Source organism: Podarcis liolepis (genome assembly GCF_965112155.1).
Source record: "Podarcis liolepis genome assembly, chromosome: 4".
NCBI classification, from domain to species: Eukaryota; Metazoa; Chordata; class Lepidosauria; order Squamata; family Lacertidae; genus Podarcis; species Podarcis liolepis.
The window spans coordinates 102,535,325-102,553,480 of NC_139558.1; the positions used below are offsets into that span (position 1 = coordinate 102,535,325).

The following is an 18,156-nucleotide window of genomic DNA, read 5'->3' on the forward strand; positions in this document are numbered from 1 at the left end:
ATTTTTACCTCATAATTGAATTTTCTGTTTGTATTTGTCCACTGTAATTGTATTACTCAAATCCTGCCAGTGAGTTCATTTCTACGCACTGTTTCTCTATATACATCTTAAAAGGTTCCCAATCTTTTAAAAAGTCAGTATTGTCCTTATCTTTAAGTCTCTCAGCTTCGCCATTTCAGCGTATTCCACCAACTTTTCTTGCCAGTGTTCTTTTGCTGATATTTCATCGCCTTTCCATCTTTGAGCTAGAAAAATTCTGGCCGCTGTTGTCGCATACAGGAATAGATTTTTCTTAACTTTTGGTAAATCCTGCCCTAAGATACCTAATAAAAACGCTTCTGGTCTTTTAACAAAGGTTATCTTAAACATTTTTTTCATTTCATTATAGATCATCTTCCAATAGGTGGAGCCAGGTGGGCCCAGGTCCAGGTGGGAGGGGGTTGTCATGGTGACAAGGACCGGGGGGGGGGGAGAGCCACAGACTTGCAGGCGACCATTTTGGGTTAGTAGTGAGGCGAGTGGAGGAGAGAGCAGTCGGTGGAAGTTGACGGAGGACAAGGCGAGGCAATCAGTGGATTCTTATTGTCTCAGTTTTCGCTTATTTCATTTATTACTTGTTTTTCTCTTCTTGAAGATGTGCCACAGGCTTTCTTCATCCCGCAATGGTGAGTATTGGAGGAAACAAGAGTAGGGAGAGGATCCCTCAGACCTGCTCCCCGCTGCCAGGACTCTCACTTGTGAGGAACTGACAGCCTGACTTTTGCTGGAGCCCGAGCAAGATCTCTTGCTCCAGGTGATGCTTGTGTTTGTCTTTCATTTGTTTTCTCATATGTGTGCTGCCAGTAGAAGCCACAATTCTGTGGGTACTCTAGGTGGTGCAGAAAGCACCTAGAACCTCCCTAGAGGTTGAAGTGCCGATCAAACTTCAGTTTTGCGCTCTATTCATTCCAATTAGCTGTACTGGGGGTGGTTCAGATTCTGGGGCAGTGCTTTTGGCCATCAGAGGGTGTCACAAGGCCAGCCTACTTTCCCTTTAATGCAAACTTGGGTCTCCAGCTGGTTTTGTTTTGTTTTTTTTAATAAAATATTTATTAAGATTTTAAACACAAACACAAAATTATAAAGTTACAAAGATCATAAGTTTACAAAATAGAAAAAATTAACAAAGTTAAGAAAAAACACACATACAAATAATATGTAAGAAGAGAAAAGAAGATAATAACTAAGTAGAAAAGAGAAAACAAAGAAAATTTAAAATTAACTCCATCTTTCAATAATCCTTGATCTCATTTCCTTAATTCTTTGACCTCCTCGCACCTCCCCTTTTGTATTCCCATTTAAAAATCCTTTAAGCAAATCCTTACCCTCTATTATCTATCATAACTCAATATCATTACCTATTATAAATGTGTATTTTTAACCATTATCAATCCATACTTGCATATTCTTAAAAATCTTTTTACCAATACCACTTATTTTCCATCCGACGTCATTTTAACATTCCTTAATTTTACAGTATTTCTGCAAGTAATCTTTAAATTTCTTCCAGTCTTCTTCCACCGACTCTTCTCCCTGGTCACGGATTCTGCCAGTCATTTCTGCCAATTCCATGTACTCCATCACTTTCATCTGCCATTCTTCCAGTGTGGGTAAATCCTGTGTCTTCCAATACTTTGCAATCAGTATTCTTGCTGCTGTTGTTGCATACATAAAGAAAGTTCTATCCTTCTTTGGCACCAATTGGCCGACTATGCCCAGGAGAATGGCCTCTGGTTTCTTCAGGAAGGTATATTTAAATACCTTTTTCATTTCATTGTAAATCATCTCCCAGAAAGCCTTAATCAGTTTTAATACTCTTTTAGTGCTGGATTCTGGCTCCTGTAGTGTCAATACTAAGTCATCTGAAAAAGCCTTCAATTTATATTGTTTAGCTCCGACCATTATACCTTTAATCAGATGGTCCCTTCTAATCATATTTAACAAAACCTCCAGGACCGAAATAAAAAGTAGTGGGGAAATTGGGCAGCCTTGTCGTGTCCCTTTCTCTATCTTAAATTCCTCAGTCACCACGTTATTAACTATCAATTTAGCCTTTTGTTCTGAGTAAATTGCACTTATACCATTTTCAAACCCTTGTCCGACCCCCATCCCCTGAAGATTTTTCTTCATAAAACTCCAAGAAATATTATCAAAGGCTTTTTCGGGATCCACAAAGATTAAGACTGCTTTAATCTTTATGTCCTCTTGTAACTTCTCCAAAATGTTAATTATATTCCTCGTTGTCAGAGCTGCCCGAGGTCCCAGCTCACAAAGGACCAACGCCAGTTCGTTGTTATATACAAAAGCTTTTATTGAAGTTCAGTTTCGCTTTCACAGCCGCAGCGTGCAGCTCTACGTCTGAAACTCTAGACCGCCAAAGCTCCGTCTGAATCTCGCCCTTCCTAGACTCTTCTGACGCTGAGTCCCCTGAGTCTTTCCCCTGCCTCCGGCGGGCTTTAGGACCTGGTTCCCAATCCGGGTTTTCTGCTGTCCCACACGCCTGTACATTCGAACTTGGCGCGCGCGCCCAGCCGGCAACCTTCCTCCTGACCGTTACACTGCTGCTGTCACTGCTTCCCCCTTCGGGGAGGCTAGCTGGACCTGACCTCCCCTCCGTTCCCCCACTCTCCGATAGGGGCGTGGTCAGCCCTGCCTCATCTCTCCCTGCTGGAGGAGATGCTGGCCCTGACACATGGGACTCTTCCCCCCCACTACGCTCTGGTGGGGAAGCTGGTCCTGATCTCCCGCCGCTGCTTTGGGAGTCCCCGCTGGCCCCTTGTTTCTGGTGTGTGTCCCCTGGGACCCCCCTTGCCCTGACCATCGGCGCCTCCTTCTGGGAATCTTCTGATTCGCTGGAGAAGCTCATGGAATCTCTCGGGCCACTGTCATACTCCCCTACGCTGCCCTCAGATTCTTCCCCTTCGCTCTCCATTTCCTCTCTCCCCAGTACCTCTGTACCTGAGCCCCTGACACTCGTGTTATCAGACAAGTGTCTGCCTGGGAGAAAGCCAGCTTGGTCCTTGTGTATCTCTTCCCCTAATACTTTTTTTAGCCTTTTTGCCAAAATGTCAGCAAATATTTTGTAATCCACATTTAACAGGGATATGGGTCGGTAGTTCTTCAGTTGTGTCTTTTCCGACTCAGTTTTCGGTATAAGTGTAATATATGCTTCTTTCCACGACTCTGGCGCTTTTTTCCCCTCCAAAATTTCATTGCAAACCTCCTTTAGTGGTTGAATTATCCAATCCTTCAAAGTTCTATAGTATTTTGAGGTTAAGCCATCCGGCCCTGGAGATTTCCCCAACTGCATGTTCTGAATGGCACCTTCTACCTCCTGTTCTGTAATTTTGTAGTTCAACGTTATCTTATTTTCTTGAGAGATCTTTTGCAATCCATTTGTTTTCAAAAATTGATCTATATCAAACTCTTTCTGAGGCCCTTGTGTATATAGTTGTTTAAAGTACCTCTGGAAGCATTTTCTAATTTCCACTGGATTCTGAATGTTTTTTCCTTCCACTTCCAAGTTGGTAATGGTGTTAAGTTTTTGTCTTTTCTTCATCTGCCAGGCTAGCAGTTTCCCACATTTATTTGCCGATTCAAAAGTCCTTTGTCTCATTTGTTTAATTTTCCATTCAATTTCCTGATTCATCATCTTCATGTATTGCACTTGATGTAACTTTATTTCCCTCAGAATCTCTTGTAAGTTGGGTTTCACTCTTAGTTTCTTCTCGCCCTCTTTTATGTTTTCCAGAATTTTTTCTTTTTTCTCATTTTGAGCTCTCTTCTTTAATGAATTCTGTTGAATCAGAAACCCCCTCATGACTTCTTTACTTGTGTCCCAGATAACTCTTTTTTCCACGGTGGTATTCAAATTTATCTCAAAATAGTCTCTCAAGGTTTTTTGGGCGTCCAGCTGGTTTTGGACTACAACTCCCATCATCCCTCGCTAAAACCAATGGGGAGGGATGATGGAAACTGTAGCCCGGGAGCTGCTGGGGACCCAAGTTTGGGAAAGCCTGCAAATTGGAAGAGAAATTGTATGGCAAGTCGCAAAAGAATAAAAGGTTGTGTTTGAAAAAAACACACCAAAAACTGGGGGGTGGCATCCTTAAATATTTTATTGGGGGTGGGGCGAAGACCCCTAGGCCTTTAAGAGTTGGCACCTACTCCCTACACCCAGAGGTCTCAGGATGGTTACAACATAAAAAAATAAACAAAAAAAACCACCACGTATTAAAAGGGCATTAGATGTCAATCAGCCAAAAGCCTGGTTAAAAAGGTGCGTCTGCCTGGTTCCTAAAGCTGTATAATGGTTTTTCCGGCCATTGTATGGATTCTTTGATGGGAAGTAAGATTGGCACTCTGACTGAAGCTCTTTCCACATTCCACACACTGATAGGGTTTCTCCCCTGTATGAATTCTTTTATGCGAAATGAGAGAGGAACTATCTGTGAAGCTCTTTCCACATTCCACACACTGATAAGGTTTTCCCCCTGTATGAATTCTTTGATGGGAAGTGAGATGGGAGCTCTGACTGAAGCTCTTTCCACATTCCAAACACTGATACGGTTTCTCCCCTGTATGGATTCTTTGATGGGAAGTGAGATTGGAGCTCTTCCTGAAGCTCTTTCCACATTCAACGCACTGATAGGGTTTCTCCCCTGTATGAATTGTGTGATGGGAAGTGAGAGAGAAGCTACATGTGAAGGTCTTTCCACATTCCACACACTGATAGGGTTTCTCCCCTGTATGAATTATTTGATGGGAAGTGAGAGAGGAGCTATTTCTGAAGCTCTTTCCACATTCCAAACACTGATACGGTTTCTCCCCTGTATGGATTCTTTGATGGGAAGTGAGATTGGAGCTCTTCCTGAAGCTCTTTCCACATTCAACGCACTGATAGGGTTTCTCCCCTGTATGAATTGTGTGATGGGAAGTGAGAGAGAAGCTACATGTGAAGGTCTTTCCACATTCCACACACTGATAGGGTTTCTCCCCTGTATGAATTATTTGATGGGAAGTGAGAGAGGAGCTATTTCTGAAGCTCTTTCCACATTCCATGCACTGATAGGGTTTTCCCCCTGTATGAATTCCTTGATGGGAAGTAAGGGAGGAGCTCTTCCTGAAGTTCTTTCCACATTCCACGCACTGATAGGGTTTCTCCCCTGTATGAATTGTGTGATGGGAAGTGAGAGAGAAGCTACATGTGAAGTTCTTTCCACATTCCACACACTGATAGGGTTTCTCCCCTGTATGAATTCTCTGATGCTTAGTGAGATTGGAACTCTGACTGAAGCTCTTTCCACATTCCACACACTGATAGGGTTTCTCCCCTGTATGAATTCTTTGATGGGAAGTGAGACTGTAGCTGTGAGTGAAGCTCTTTCCACATTCCACACACTGATAGGGTTTCTCCCCTGTATGAATTTTTTGATGGGAAGTGAGATTGGACCTCTGACTGAAGCTCTTTCCATATTCCACACACTGATAGGGTTTCTCCCCTGTATGAATTCTTTGATGGGAAATGAGAGAGGAACTATTTGTGAAGCTCTTTCCACATTCCACACAATGATAGGATTTCTCCCCTGCATGAATTCTTTTATGGGAAATGAGAGAGAAACTATCTGTGAAGCTCTTTCCACATTCCACACACTGATAGGGTTTCTCCCCTGTATGAATTTTTTGATGGGAAGTGAGATTGGAACTCTTCCTGAAGTTCTTTCCACATTCCGCGCACTGATATGGTTTCTCCCCTGTATGAATTCTTTGATGGGCAGTGAGACTGTGGCTGTGAGTGAAGCTCTTTCCACATTCCACACACTGATAGGGTTTTCCCCCTGTATGAATTCTTTGATGGGAAGTGAGATGGGAGCTCTTCCTGAAGCTTTTTCCACATTCCATGCACTGATAGAGTTTCTTTCCAATGAGAGTTTGTTGATGGGAAGTGGAATGGGAGCTCTGACTGCAGCTTTCTCCACACTCCAAATGTTTACGTGGCTTCTCCTCCCTGGGGATTTTATCGTGGTCACCTTTGCTCTCAATTTCCAATTCATCAGAATCTGCAATGGAGACAAAAAGGGATTAGAGCCTCAGGAACAAATGGAGAAGAAATGAAACTAGTTGGGTGTGTGTTCATTACCAACGTATTTATTATTAGATTCTGAAGACTTGCTGAATGTTGTTTATCTGATATATAGTAGTGGTCAAAATTGTGGAAGGTTGAAGCTGACACTGAAGATGGCCTCGGAAGTTCACACGAGCCCAATCGTGGTAGAAAAAGGAATATTTTGAAGAAGATTGTTCAAAGAAAAAACTGTAAGTTACTGTTTATTGTGGGGGTGTTAGGTTCCCAGGTGTTATAGGGGGCGCTGTTGAATTCTGTGAAAATATCTGAGGTTGGTCACATAGAGGTATTTTTTAAATTTCCAGGCAGATACGACGATCCCACAGAGAGCCTTACCAAGAGAGGCCAATATCCCACAATTCTCCTCCATGACGTTCTTATGCAGAGCTCTCTGATTAGGATCCAGCAACGCCCACTCCTCGTCCGTGAAACAAACAGCGACATCTTCAAAGCACACTGGACCCTAAAAGAAAAAGGGAAATGTCCTCCTCTGAGACAGCAGAAATATGATCTGCTACACAATGCTTTGTTGTTTCCTTCCAGTACGTTTCCGAGCACAATTCAAAGTGTTGGTGCTGACCTTTAAAGCCCTAAACGGCCTCGGTCCAGTATACCTGAAGGAGCGTCTCCACCCCCATCATTCTGCCTGGACGCTGAGGTCCAGCACCGAGGGCCTTCTGGCGGTTCCCTCATTGCGAGAAGCAAAGCTACAGGGAACCAGGCAGAGGGCCTTCTCGGTAGTGGCGCCCGCCCTGTGGAACACCCTTCCAGCAGATGTCAAAGCGATAAACAACTACCTGACATTCAGGAGACATCTTAAGGCAGCCCTGTTCAGGGAAGTTTTTAACGTGTGATATTTTATTGTATTTTTGGTTTTTATGGAAGCCGCCCAGAGTGGCTGGGGAGGCCCAGCCAGATGGGCGGGGTATAAATAATATATTATTATTATTATTATTATTATTATTATTATTATTATTATTATTATAAATTTATAATTTATACCCCGCCCATCTGGTTGGGTTTCCGCAGCCACTCTGGGCGGCTTCCAAAAAACTCTAAAATACAATAATCTCTTAAACATTAAAAGTGTCCCTAAACAGGGCTGCCTTTAGATGTCTTCTAAAAGTTTGGTAGTTATTTTTCTCTTTGACATCTGGTGGGAGGGCGTTCCACAGGGCGGGTGCCACTACCGAGAAGGCCCTCTGCCTGGTTCCCTGTAACTTGGCTTCTCGCAGCGAGGGAACCGCCAGAAGACCCTCAGCACTGGATCTCAGTGTCTGGGAAGAACGATGGAGGTGGAGACGCTCCTTCAGGTATACTGGACCAAGGCCGTTTAGGGCTTTCAAGGTCAGCAGAAACACTTTGAATTGTGCACAGAAACGTTCTGGGAGCCCTTGTAGGTCTTTCAAGACCGGTGTTATATGGTCTCGGCAGCCGCTCCCAGTCACCAGTCTAGCTGCCGCATTCTGGATTAGTTGTAGTTTCCGGGTCACCTTCAAAGGTAGCCCCACATAGAGCGCATTGCAGTAGTCCAAGCGAGAGATAACCAGAGCATGCACCACTCTGGAGAGACAGTCTGCGGGCAGGGAGGGTCTCAGCCTGCATACCAGATGGAGCTGATTAACAGCTGCCCTGGACCCACAATTGACCTGCACCTCCATGGACAGCTGCGAGTCCAGAATGACTCCCAGGCTGCGCACTTGGTTCTTCAGGGGCACAGTTACCCCATTCAGGACCAGGGAGTCCCCCACAACACGCCTCTTGTCCCCCCAAAATAGTACTTCTGTCTTGTCAGGATTCAACCTCAATCTGTTAGCCGCCATCCATCCTCCAACCGCCTCTAGACACTCACACAGAAATTTCACCGCCTTCACTGGTTCTGATTTGAAAGAGAGGTAGAGCTGGGTATCATTTGCATACTGATGAACACCCAGCCCAAACCCTGATGATCTCTCCCAGCGGCTGCATGTAGATGTTGTAAAGCATGGGGGAGAGGACGGAACCCTGTGTGAGGAAATATGGCGTCCGGCACGTTTCTGCTGCGCCACTGCGCTTCTGTGCCGAGCTCTCTTTAGCTCTCTTAGCATAGTCCTAGCAGAGTTCAGCAGCGGGAGAAACTGTTGCCATGTGTGGATAATAAATCAGACTGGACGCAGGCTTCTTGCTCATCTCCAACAGTCTTTAATACGTAGAAAAAACATCGTAAATTAGCCCGGCGAAAGAGCAGCCATCCTTCGCCTCTCAGTCAAAAACGAAAGAGCACTTACACACAGAGAAAGATTCCCGTATGTGAACATAACCACGCCTCAGAATGTGAGACGTCACATAGAACTGTTTAACCCTGTAAGTTCTGATTCTCCTCACACCCCCTCTCGTCTTGCATCCTGAGGGAAACTGTGAGTACAACTCACCCGAAACACAACCCTTCACAGAGTCGGACTCCATGGGCGTTCTGACCCCTGCACAGTCAAACATCCGGAACTTCTCACCAAGTTCTTCAGCAAAACCTTGCACCTGTTTATCTGTCTGTGCGCCACTTTCGGCCTGCCTGCCCTCTGGCAGCTTCGTGGTCGAGCACACAGCTATAGACTTCATTGAGTTCAACTCCTTTCCTATTGCCTCTTGCCCTTTCCTGGCGTCTGTCTCAGGCAACTGCTGAACCTCCTCAAAACTCTCAGGTTCGCACTGCGCGAAACAGACCCACGCACTGGTGACCTCAAACCTGTCAGGTGGTACCCCCTTTGTGGTGCATGCGGAATGCCTGAGCACTGTCTGAGGTGCTCCCTCTGACCCACTGGGGCCAGCAAGTGTGTCTCTGACATCAGAAGACTCCCCCTCTGACTTACTGCGTCTTCGGGCCTTCTGAACTTTGCTAACGGGAGAAGAAGGCTCACTCTTGGGCTCTCTTTTAACAACCTGTGGAGATGCCCAACCCTGTTCTTGACCCTGGTCCGAGACCTGGTCCTCATCAACAGGTTCAGCTTCTAACTCTCCCTCTTCATCAGAATCGGATAGACATTCTGAGAGAACGTCAGGATTCGCATGTATCCTTGATCAACCATTCTGCTCACAGAACTCAGCACTTCTGCTGACTAGAATCCTGGACTGATCACCTTCTGGATAGGCAAACCTCCACCCTTTTGTCGCAGGCTCGCACCCACAGAAGATCATTTTTCAGGACCTCGGGTCACCTTTCTTTCGTTGAGCCTTTGGCACAAGCACCCAAGCTTCGCAACCAAACACATGGAAGAAATCCACCTTGGGCTTCTTCCGGTGCAGCAGAAAATACGGGGTGTCACCTACCACTGAATTGAACGACCTGTTCAATGTGAAGTTGGCCGTCTTCCAAGCCTCCCCCCAAAAACTCTGAGGCAAACCAGAGTCAAACAGTAAAGCGTCAGCTGCCTCAGCTAGCGTTCTGTTCCTGCATTCCGCTACGCCATTCTCCTGAGGAGAAGCAGCAACCGTCAACCTGTGACGTATTCCCTTCCGGCGGAAGAAACTCTGCAGAGCAGACCCAGTGAACTCCCCGCCTCGGTCACTCTGAAAGCTCTGCACCTTGGTGGAAAACTGTAGTTCCACTGCCGCAACCCAGTCTTTGATCAGTTGCACTGCCTCACTTTTTTGTTTCAGCGAGAAGACCCACCCGGTCCTAGTAAAATCATCTGTCAGCGTGAGCGCAAATCTGGCCCCGCCCAGACTCTTTGGCATGGGTCTACAAAGGTCTGTGTGCACAAGCTCAAAAGGCTTTGTGGTTTCCCTCTCCGATCTGGGATAACTGCACCTTTTTACCTTTGCTCTTTTGCATGCCCTACAATCCAGAAATTTACCACATGGTTTCATCTTGCAACCCTCAGTGCACTCCGGCAACTTCTGGATGTATTTCCAACAGCTATGCGACATTCTCCTGTGCCACAAGTGAGCAAACGAATCATGAGTGGGAACATTAGCACACTTCGCCTGTGCTGTCTCGGCGTCCCCCTTACCCTCCAGAGGTGTCTCCAGAACAAAGAGGTTGTTCTGACATGCAACACTGACCAGTTGTTCCCCACCCCTGGAAATGGAACAGACATCATTTTCAAAGCAAACCTTCTAACCCTCCTTTACAAGAGCAGGTACAGATAAAAGACAACAATGCATTTCTGGCACAACGTAGACCTCCAGCTCTGCCTGTAAAAAAGAAACAAACACATTTACAACAGAGGTTAATTGTTTCTGTGATCCATCAGCAAGAATGACTGTTTTCCCAGTTGAAACAGCCCTGCAGTTCCGCATTTTGCCACTAGGTGGCGCTGGCATCAGGTGGTGGCTGGCTCCTGAGTCGATGACCCAACGCAGCATGCTGCCCTCACTGGAGTTGTCCTCCAGCGTTGCCATAGAGGCAGCTAGGTGATAAGAACCGTCCTTCTCACTTCCTGTGTCACGTCCTCCCTTCGCATTCCCACGCTGGCCTCCTCTCCTAGACTGGCTGCCATGGAAACCTGGCTGACTGCCATGGGAAGCGCCCTTGGAGACATCCTGCCCGGCCTCTCTGGCTCTCCGCAGACAAGATCGACGCAGATGGTCAACAAACCCACAGATAAAACAGCGACGAGTGGAAAAAGCCTGAGCTGTGCCTTCTGCTGGCCTGGCCCCCCTCTGCAACCGGCAGGGCTCTCTGCGCCAGCTCGGCCCTCTCTGAGACGGCATTCCTGTTTGTCACACAAGCGACCAGTCGAAAACTTCGCAAATTTGCCTTTGGTCTTCTCTGCCCCCCCAACCTTGCCAGCAGCTCTCCTTGAGACTGTACTGCATCTGGGGACGTGGCTTTTGGCTTCCGCTGTGGTTTCTTGGCAAACCCTCTCCAGATCCTGCCAAACAGCCTGGGCACTATCAAAAAGTTAGCTGTGAGCCCTCCAAACTGAGCACTATAGCTCCCAGGGCTTTCTGGTTCCTCCTCTGTGAGGCATGGGCAGCTGCAATATCTGCTGCTGCAGCTCCGGCTGCAGCTTGCTGTGGGAGCTCTTGGACTGCCCCCCACAGACCCTTGGCTATCAGCCAGGCCTTCAGCTTCCTGGACCACTCCTCCCAATTTCTGCCATTTAATTTTTCGAAAGGGACGGTGTATGATTCCTGGCCGTCTGCCATCTTTTACCCCGGGGCTGAGCCTACTCACGTAACAGCAGCTCCTCTTGGCACCCGGTCCTGAAGATGAGATCCTCCCCAGCGAACTTCGCTGCCTCAAACGTTAGGCAGGGGCTCCAGCTGGCTCTAGCAGGCTTCTCCCACACACACAGGCACGACGTGGCAACAGCTTCCGAAGCTTGGCCGGCTTCCCATAACCTGTGAGGAAATATGGCGTCCGGCACGTTTCTGCTGCGCCACTGCGCTTCTGTGCCGAGCTCTCTTTAGCTCTCTTAGCATAGTCCTAGCAGAGTTCAGCAGCGGGAGAAACTGTTGCCGTGTGTGGATAATAAATCAGACTGGACGCAGGCTTCTTGCTTATCTCCAACAGTCTTTAATACGTAGAAAAAACATCGTAAATTAACCCAGCGAAAGAGCAGCCATCCTTCGCCTCTCAGTCAAAAACGAAAGAGCACTTACACACAGAGAAAGATTCCCGTATGTGAACATAACCACGCCTCAGAATGTGAGACGTCACACAGAACTGTTTAACCCTGTAAGTTCTGATTCTCCTCACACCCTGAGGCACCCCACAAGTGGGAGCCCAGGGGTCTGAACACTCATCCCCCACCCCCACTTTTTGGACATGGCCCAGGAGGAAGGAGCGGAACCACTGTATGACAGTGCCCCCAGCTCCCAGCCCCTCAAGACGGTCCAAAGGATGTAATGGTCAATGGTATCAAACGCCGCTGAGAGATCCAGCAGAACTAGGAAACAGATCTCACCTTTGTCCCTAGCCCACCGGAGATCATCGAACCAGTGCGACCAAGGCAGTTTCAGTCCCATGATGAGGCCTGAATCCTGACTGGAAGGGATCCAAATGGTGCGCTTCTTCCAGGCATGCCTGGAGTTGTTCAGCAACCACTATCTCAATCACCTTGCCCAAGAATGGAAGATTTGAGACTGGGCGGTAGTTAGCCATATTGGCAGCATCTAAAGATGGTTCTTTAATAAGCGGTTTAATAACCGCCTCTTTCAGCAGGTCGGGGAAGGCTCCCTCACAGAGAGAGGCATTCACGACCCCATGAAGCCCATCTCCCAGCCCTTCCTGGCTAGCTTTTATAAGCCAGGATGGGCAAGAATCAAGGAGACAGGTGGTTGGTTTCACTTGTCCAAGCAGCCTGTCCACATCCTCGGAGGTAACAGATTGGAACTGATCGCACGCAACTTGACTAGACAGGACTCTAGCACTCTCCCACCCCGCTCCTGCTCCCACGGTGGAGTCTACTTCTTCCCGAATCTGAGCGATTTTATCTGCAAAAAACTTTGCAAAATCATTGCAGGAGAACATGTGGCCCATACTGGGCCCCAATGTAGCAGGTGGTTCCACTAAATTGCGAACCCCCTGAAAAAGTCTCCTGCTGCTGTTTTCTGCAGATGCAATAGAGGCGGCGAAGAAAGTCTTCTTTGCCGTCGCTACCGCCACTTGGTAGGCTCGACATTGAGCTCTAACCCGTGTCCGGTCAGCTTCAGAATGAGTTATCCGTCACCTGCGCTCTAGCCGTCTCAGTGATTGTTTCATTGGCCTCAGATCCGTGGAAAACCACAGGGCTGTCCGGGCTCCATGCAATCGAAGAGGGCGCTTCAGAGCCAAACAGTCAATAGCCCTGGTTAACTCCACATTCCAGCGGGCCACCAGGGAATCAGCTGAAAGGCCATCAACATGGGATAAAGCATCCCCTACCACTCTCTGGAAACCGTTTGGAGCCATTAAGTGGTGGGGGCGGACCATCTGAATCAGTCCCACCTCCATGCAGAGGGGAAGGGTCGCGGAGAAGTCCAGTTGCACCGGGAAGTGATCCGACCATGGCACTGCAACCCCCCCTCCCTGCCCACAAGGCCTGGGTTGCTGTGCGTAAGAAAAACCTGGTGGACAAGCAGCGGCAAGGACAGGCCCATCTGCTTCATCCAACCAAGTCTCTGTTACACATGCCAGGTCAAGTCCGCAATCCATGATCAATTCATGGATGGCAGTGGTTTTATGAATCATTGACCTGGCATTGCACAGCAGCACCTTCAGGTCATGTGGGTATCCCTTGCTGATTCTAGTATCCGTCCAGTCAGGACCAGACCCGGAGGCAGGGATAGTCCTCCAACAACGACTAAACCTGCCTCCTCTGTAATGACATGGTCTGGTCTTAGCGTACCTCCTCCTCCTACCCGTGATCACTGAGATCGGTTGTCCCAGTGCATCCCCCCATGGAACATGCCCCAGCTATTTTGTGGGCTGGGACCCACTCCCCAGCAGCCCTGACCACCCCCCTTAAGAACAAAATAAAACCCTTAATAAAAAGAAAGAACCCACAATAAAACAATACAAACAAAAAACTGTAAAAATTACAAACACATTAAAATCAAACAAATTCCCGAACCCAACCAAACACCCATCCCACCCCCCACAAAAAAAGTAATCAAAAGGGAAAAAAGAAATTTTAAAAAAACATTTTAAAAAGAACATTGCGCTGCTCCGAGTCCTCCTGGCCAGCAGCAGCAGCAACAACCGTCCTTATGAGGCTTCAGGCCCCGCACTGGGCCAGGTGGTGAGTGGCAGAAGCGGGGCCCTCAGGCACTCACACAGCGGAGTTGTTTCAACAGGATTGCTTTACTGCACATTTTATTTATGGATGCTTATTTTATTCTAAGTTTAAATTATGGGTATTCGTTTTTGTGCAAATAGGTTGTACTCCACCTTGTGTTATTCAAGTCATTCTGCCTAGGCAAGCATTCCAGTTTCCCCAATGGAAGGATCCACTTTCTCCTCCCCTCCTAATGCCCTAAAGTCAAATTCAAGGGGTTCATGGGGACATGGAGAGGGGGAGGAATGGGGGGGGCAGGCCCCATTTTGCAGCCGATGGGGCTGGTTAGGTGAACCCAGGCCGCTATTTGTTCTCATTTGTACTCTGCTTAAGATACCTATTTTTGCATTCAGTTATCAATCTAGAAATAAAATAAGCCTCTTTTGTATGGGCATCTGTCTTGGATGATCTGGCAGAGATTCCTGCATTGCAGGGGCTCTCCTGGCTCAGAGAGACAAGCAGGGAGGGTGGCTTCTGGCAAAAGGAGAGGGAGCCACTGGAGGCTCCCCCTTCTCCTGACTCACCTCAGCCTCTCGACCTTCCTCTCCCACTCACCTCCTTCCTCTTCTGCCTTTGATTTTGCACTGCATTCTGCCACAGAGTCTCCCAGCTCACTAAGCCCTGTAACCCCTTCAGCTTCTGACACCTCCTCTTCCCAGGCTTCTCCCTCTTCTCCCTCTGACCGCTCATCCTTCCTCCACCTCCACTCCTTCGGCTCTGAGCCATCTTCCCTTCCTGGTTCCCCGGCTGCTTCCTCCCACCATTCCTCTGTGCCCAACCAGTCCATGAGATTGCTCCATCCCTCGGCCTCTGTCCCCACAAGGCAGCTTCCCCTGACCTGATCTGGTTCCACAGCCGCTGCTTCCCTTCTGCCCCCATGAAAAGGCGGATCAGGAGGTTTTGCCGGCATCATTCTGTCACCTGCAAGAGAAAAAAGGTAAGCAGGACACCAGGAGTGCCTGCTTCTCTCACAGGTGAAACAGGGCATCTCTAACTACAGATGGGCCTTTGAGAAAGATTTACCTACTGAGAGTATTTGGATGTTTGTGCCAATTTCATGTTTGTTGTGAAAAAATACATCTCCCCTCTTCTGGACCCTTGTTCCCAACTGTCTCCCCCCAAAACAAGATGAAAAGAACCCTCAGATGAGTTGGAAAACCATCAGAATGAGACCAGTGGAGAAAAACCACTTTCCTCCTTACCCAGTGGCCTCTCTCTGGTGTCCAATGGAGGCCTCTCTGCCTCACAGGAATCCAGGTCCATTTCTGCAAAGAGATCCTTTCCCTGAGAAAGAAACAAGGATTCAAAACAGAGAATGGTGAGAAATACTAGAAAGAGAATGACAAAGACTTGAAGGGTGTGAGATCTCATTCCATGGATGCTTTCCCAGAAAAAGGATGCTTTCTCTCCTCTGCCTGACTCAGGAGGAAACCTTCGGCCAGGGCCACCGCCTGCGAACTGGTCTCCGCTCCGCAGTCCCTCACCCAGCTCTCCATCTCCAGGGGAAGGACAGCCAGGAACTGCTCCAAGATCACCAGGTCCAGCATCTCAGCTTTCGTGTGCCTTTCTGGCTTCAGCCACTGATGGCAAAGGTGGTAGAGTCGGCTGCAAGCCTCTCGGGGTCCTTTGACCTCCTGGCAGCAGAACTGCCTCAGCTGCTGGCTCTGCACCTCTGAGCGGAGGGTGTCCTCCTCACCCAGGATCTTCTGCACAGAGTTTCCCCAGAACCCCCCACTGCTCCCAGTTTGGATGACATGGCCTCTTCCTGTTCCAGGGCCAGCTGAGTCTCGCTCACCCATCTGCTGTGCTCTAAGGAAGCCTCTGAGAGATCGGAAGGAACCCTTTGGTCTTCTGCCAAGTTCTGCCTGTCTAAATGAGAAGCTGCAGTAAATCATACAAAGCAAATACATTGTTCTGTTACAGAATTTGTAGGACGGGGGGGGGGGGCGGGAATGGTTCCCTGAGCAAGCATGACTGCACCACATCCCAGACCATGAGCTATCTTTTTGAAAGAGAAGAAACAAGTCTCTAGCCTTCCAGCAATGCAAAATGTGGAGGCAACTGAAGGGATTTCTGAGAGATTAATCAACCTGGTTTCTCCATCCTTCCAGTCAATTGATGACGTGGGAACCTACTGACAAACGAGTTGTTTCTATCTTGTGAAAAATGGATGCTTGGTTCTAGTGGGGGTCCTCAGGAGTTGCCCCCCACACCTACACCCAGTCCACTGCTTCTGTCTCCTTTTCTGCCACTCTCAGAATAGACTTCTGAGGTGGGGTCCCTTTTTCTTTGCTCTGAGGGCCAGGTATGTATCTGGCCAACCCCCTGAGGGCCAAGTGGGCAGGGCCAAAGACATCTCCCTTGAAATTTAGGAGGGTAATTTACTATTATTATTATTAACAATGCACATACAGCCACTGATGCCAAGGTCCCTGGAGGCTCAGTGAGTAGCAGCGCCCATTTCCGGCTGCTTTGCCAGCAACAATCCCTTTGGGAGAGAGAGGATGTGGTCCTGGGATGCCCTGCTCTGGGTGCGAGGGGATGGCTGCAGTGGCCTCCGTGGGGAGCTGCCCTGGGAGACACTGGGAAACTGGTCTGCAACGCAGCAGCCACACTATGGGCTGGGATCCCTCTCTTTATCCCTGGCATCTCTCTCCCACCTTTTTTTTTGGGGGGGGGGCTAGTCCACCTCCTCCTCCAGCTTTGGAAAACCATTTGCACATGTTTCCTCTGTTGTGCAATGAGGCTGAGCGATGTCACACAGAGTTAAAGTCCCAGGGACTCCTTTGTTTAAAGAAGGGAGGTTTTTTCTGAAGGGGGGGGCGGAGGGCCAAATGAGTTTGGGATCCTCTGATCTCCAGGAAGGAGAGCGTGGCAGACCTAGCCCCTCCCGGATCAGCCCCCCCCCCCAGGCACCGTCCCCTGCTGTAGCCCTGGGACCCCCACCGTCTCCCCACTGCACCCTCTGGGGGAGAGAGAGGAGACTCACCAGATCCCAGAGAGAGACAGGAGACTCACCAGATCCCAGGAGGGGGCTGCGATTCGGCCCTTGCAGGAGAGACCCCCAAAGCAGGAAAGGACTGGGGAGGGAGGGGCCTTGGCTCTGGAGGACCTGGCCCCCCCTCGCTTCCTGTCCTCTCTAGGAAGGCAGCTCACTTCCCTTTAACCCTTGCCAAGCCGAGTCCCTGCAGCTCAGCCCTCTCTCGCTTGGCAGAACCTCAGATTCTTATTATTTTTTATGCATTTAGGGGGGCAGCTGCCAATGCCCAGATATCCTTTTGGGGGTGAGGCTCTTGGCTGGACTCTGAGCATCTCCCTCCCTTGGCCAGAAACCAGAGGAAGAGCTTGCAGGGAAAAGGGCTTTGCAGGAGGCAAGGAAGCTCTTCCTGGAATTCAGGAGTGGAGAGATAGGAGGGGATCCCAGGGTCATCTAGTCCAACCCAAAGCAAGAGGGGGCCGGGTCTAGTTCCCTAAACAGGCAGCCCTGTTTAATAGGTTATTGTATTTTAGTGTTTTATTGGAAGCCGCCCAGAGTGGCTGGGGAAACCCAGACATATGAGTGGGGTATAAATAAATTATTATTATTATTAGTAGTAGTAGTATTAGTATTAGAAACAGTGGGGTCACTCAGAGGAGAAGATGGTGAAATGCAAACAGGGGACACAGAAAGGGCTGAACTCCTCAATTCCTTCTTTGCCTCAGTCTTCTCCGATAAAGAAAACAATGCCCGACCTGAAGAATTTGGAGCAAATGATTCAGCAAAGGAAACACAGCCCAGAATAACTAAGGAGATAGTACAAGAATATTTGGCTAGTTTAGATGTATTCAAGTCTCCAGGGCCAGATGAACTGCATCCAAGAGTATTAAAAGAACTGGCAGATGTGATCTCAGAACCACTGGCAGTCATCTTTGAGAATTCCTGGAGAACAGGCGAAGTCCCAGCAGACTGGAGGAGGGCAAATGTTGTCCCTATTTTCAAAAAGGGGAAAAGAGAGGACCCAAATAATTACCGCCCAGTCAGTCTGACATCAATACCAGGGAAGATTCTGGAGCAGATCATTAAGCAAACAGTCTGTGAGCACCTAGAAAGGAATGCTGTGATCACCAATAGTCAGCATGGATTTCTGAAAAATAAGTCATGTCAGACTAACCTGATCTCGTTTTTTGACAGAATTACAAGCCTGGTAGATGAAGGGAACGCAGTGGATGTAGCCTACCTTGATTTCAGCAAGGCATTTGACAAGGTGCCCCATG

The 18,156-nt window shown here is 48.3% G+C and overlaps 2 protein-coding genes across 3 annotated transcripts in view; both read right to left on the minus strand.

Annotated features, from left to right (window-relative positions):
* LOC310705117 (uncharacterized protein) overlaps window positions 1-18,156 on the minus strand; it is a 134,768-nt gene that overhangs the window by 17,098 nt on the left and 99,514 nt on the right. The gene's annotated exons all lie outside the window — the stretch shown is intronic.
* Window positions 4,133-16,964, minus strand: LOC310705138 (uncharacterized protein). The gene is made up of 6 exons (XM_083499627.1): window positions 16,921-16,964; window positions 15,698-15,771; window positions 15,105-15,186; window positions 14,741-14,823; window positions 6,500-6,626; window positions 4,133-6,098 (listed from the first exon to the last, which is right to left on the minus strand). The coding sequence occupies exons 3-6, from the start codon at window positions 15,163-15,165 to the stop codon at window positions 4,336-4,338; spliced, it is 2,034 nt and encodes a 677-aa protein (XP_083355753.1). The 5' UTR covers window positions 15,166-15,186; window positions 15,698-15,771; window positions 16,921-16,964; the 3' UTR covers window positions 4,133-4,335.

Excerpts from the sequence above, each read along its gene's own strand:
- LOC310705138 (XM_083499627.1), bottom strand. The coding sequence starts at position 15,165 with ATGGACCTGGATTCCTGTGAGGCAGAGAGGCCTCCATTGGACACCAGA. Across the intron at positions 14,824-15,104 it reads CACCAGAGAGAGGCCACTGG|GTGACAGAATGATGCCGGCA; the intron begins GTAAGGAGGAAA and ends TTTCTCTTGCAG. Across the intron at positions 6,627-14,740 it reads CGGCTGTGGAACCAGATCAG|GGTCCAGTGTGCTTTGAAGA; the intron begins GTCAGGGGAAGC and ends TTTTTCTTTTAG.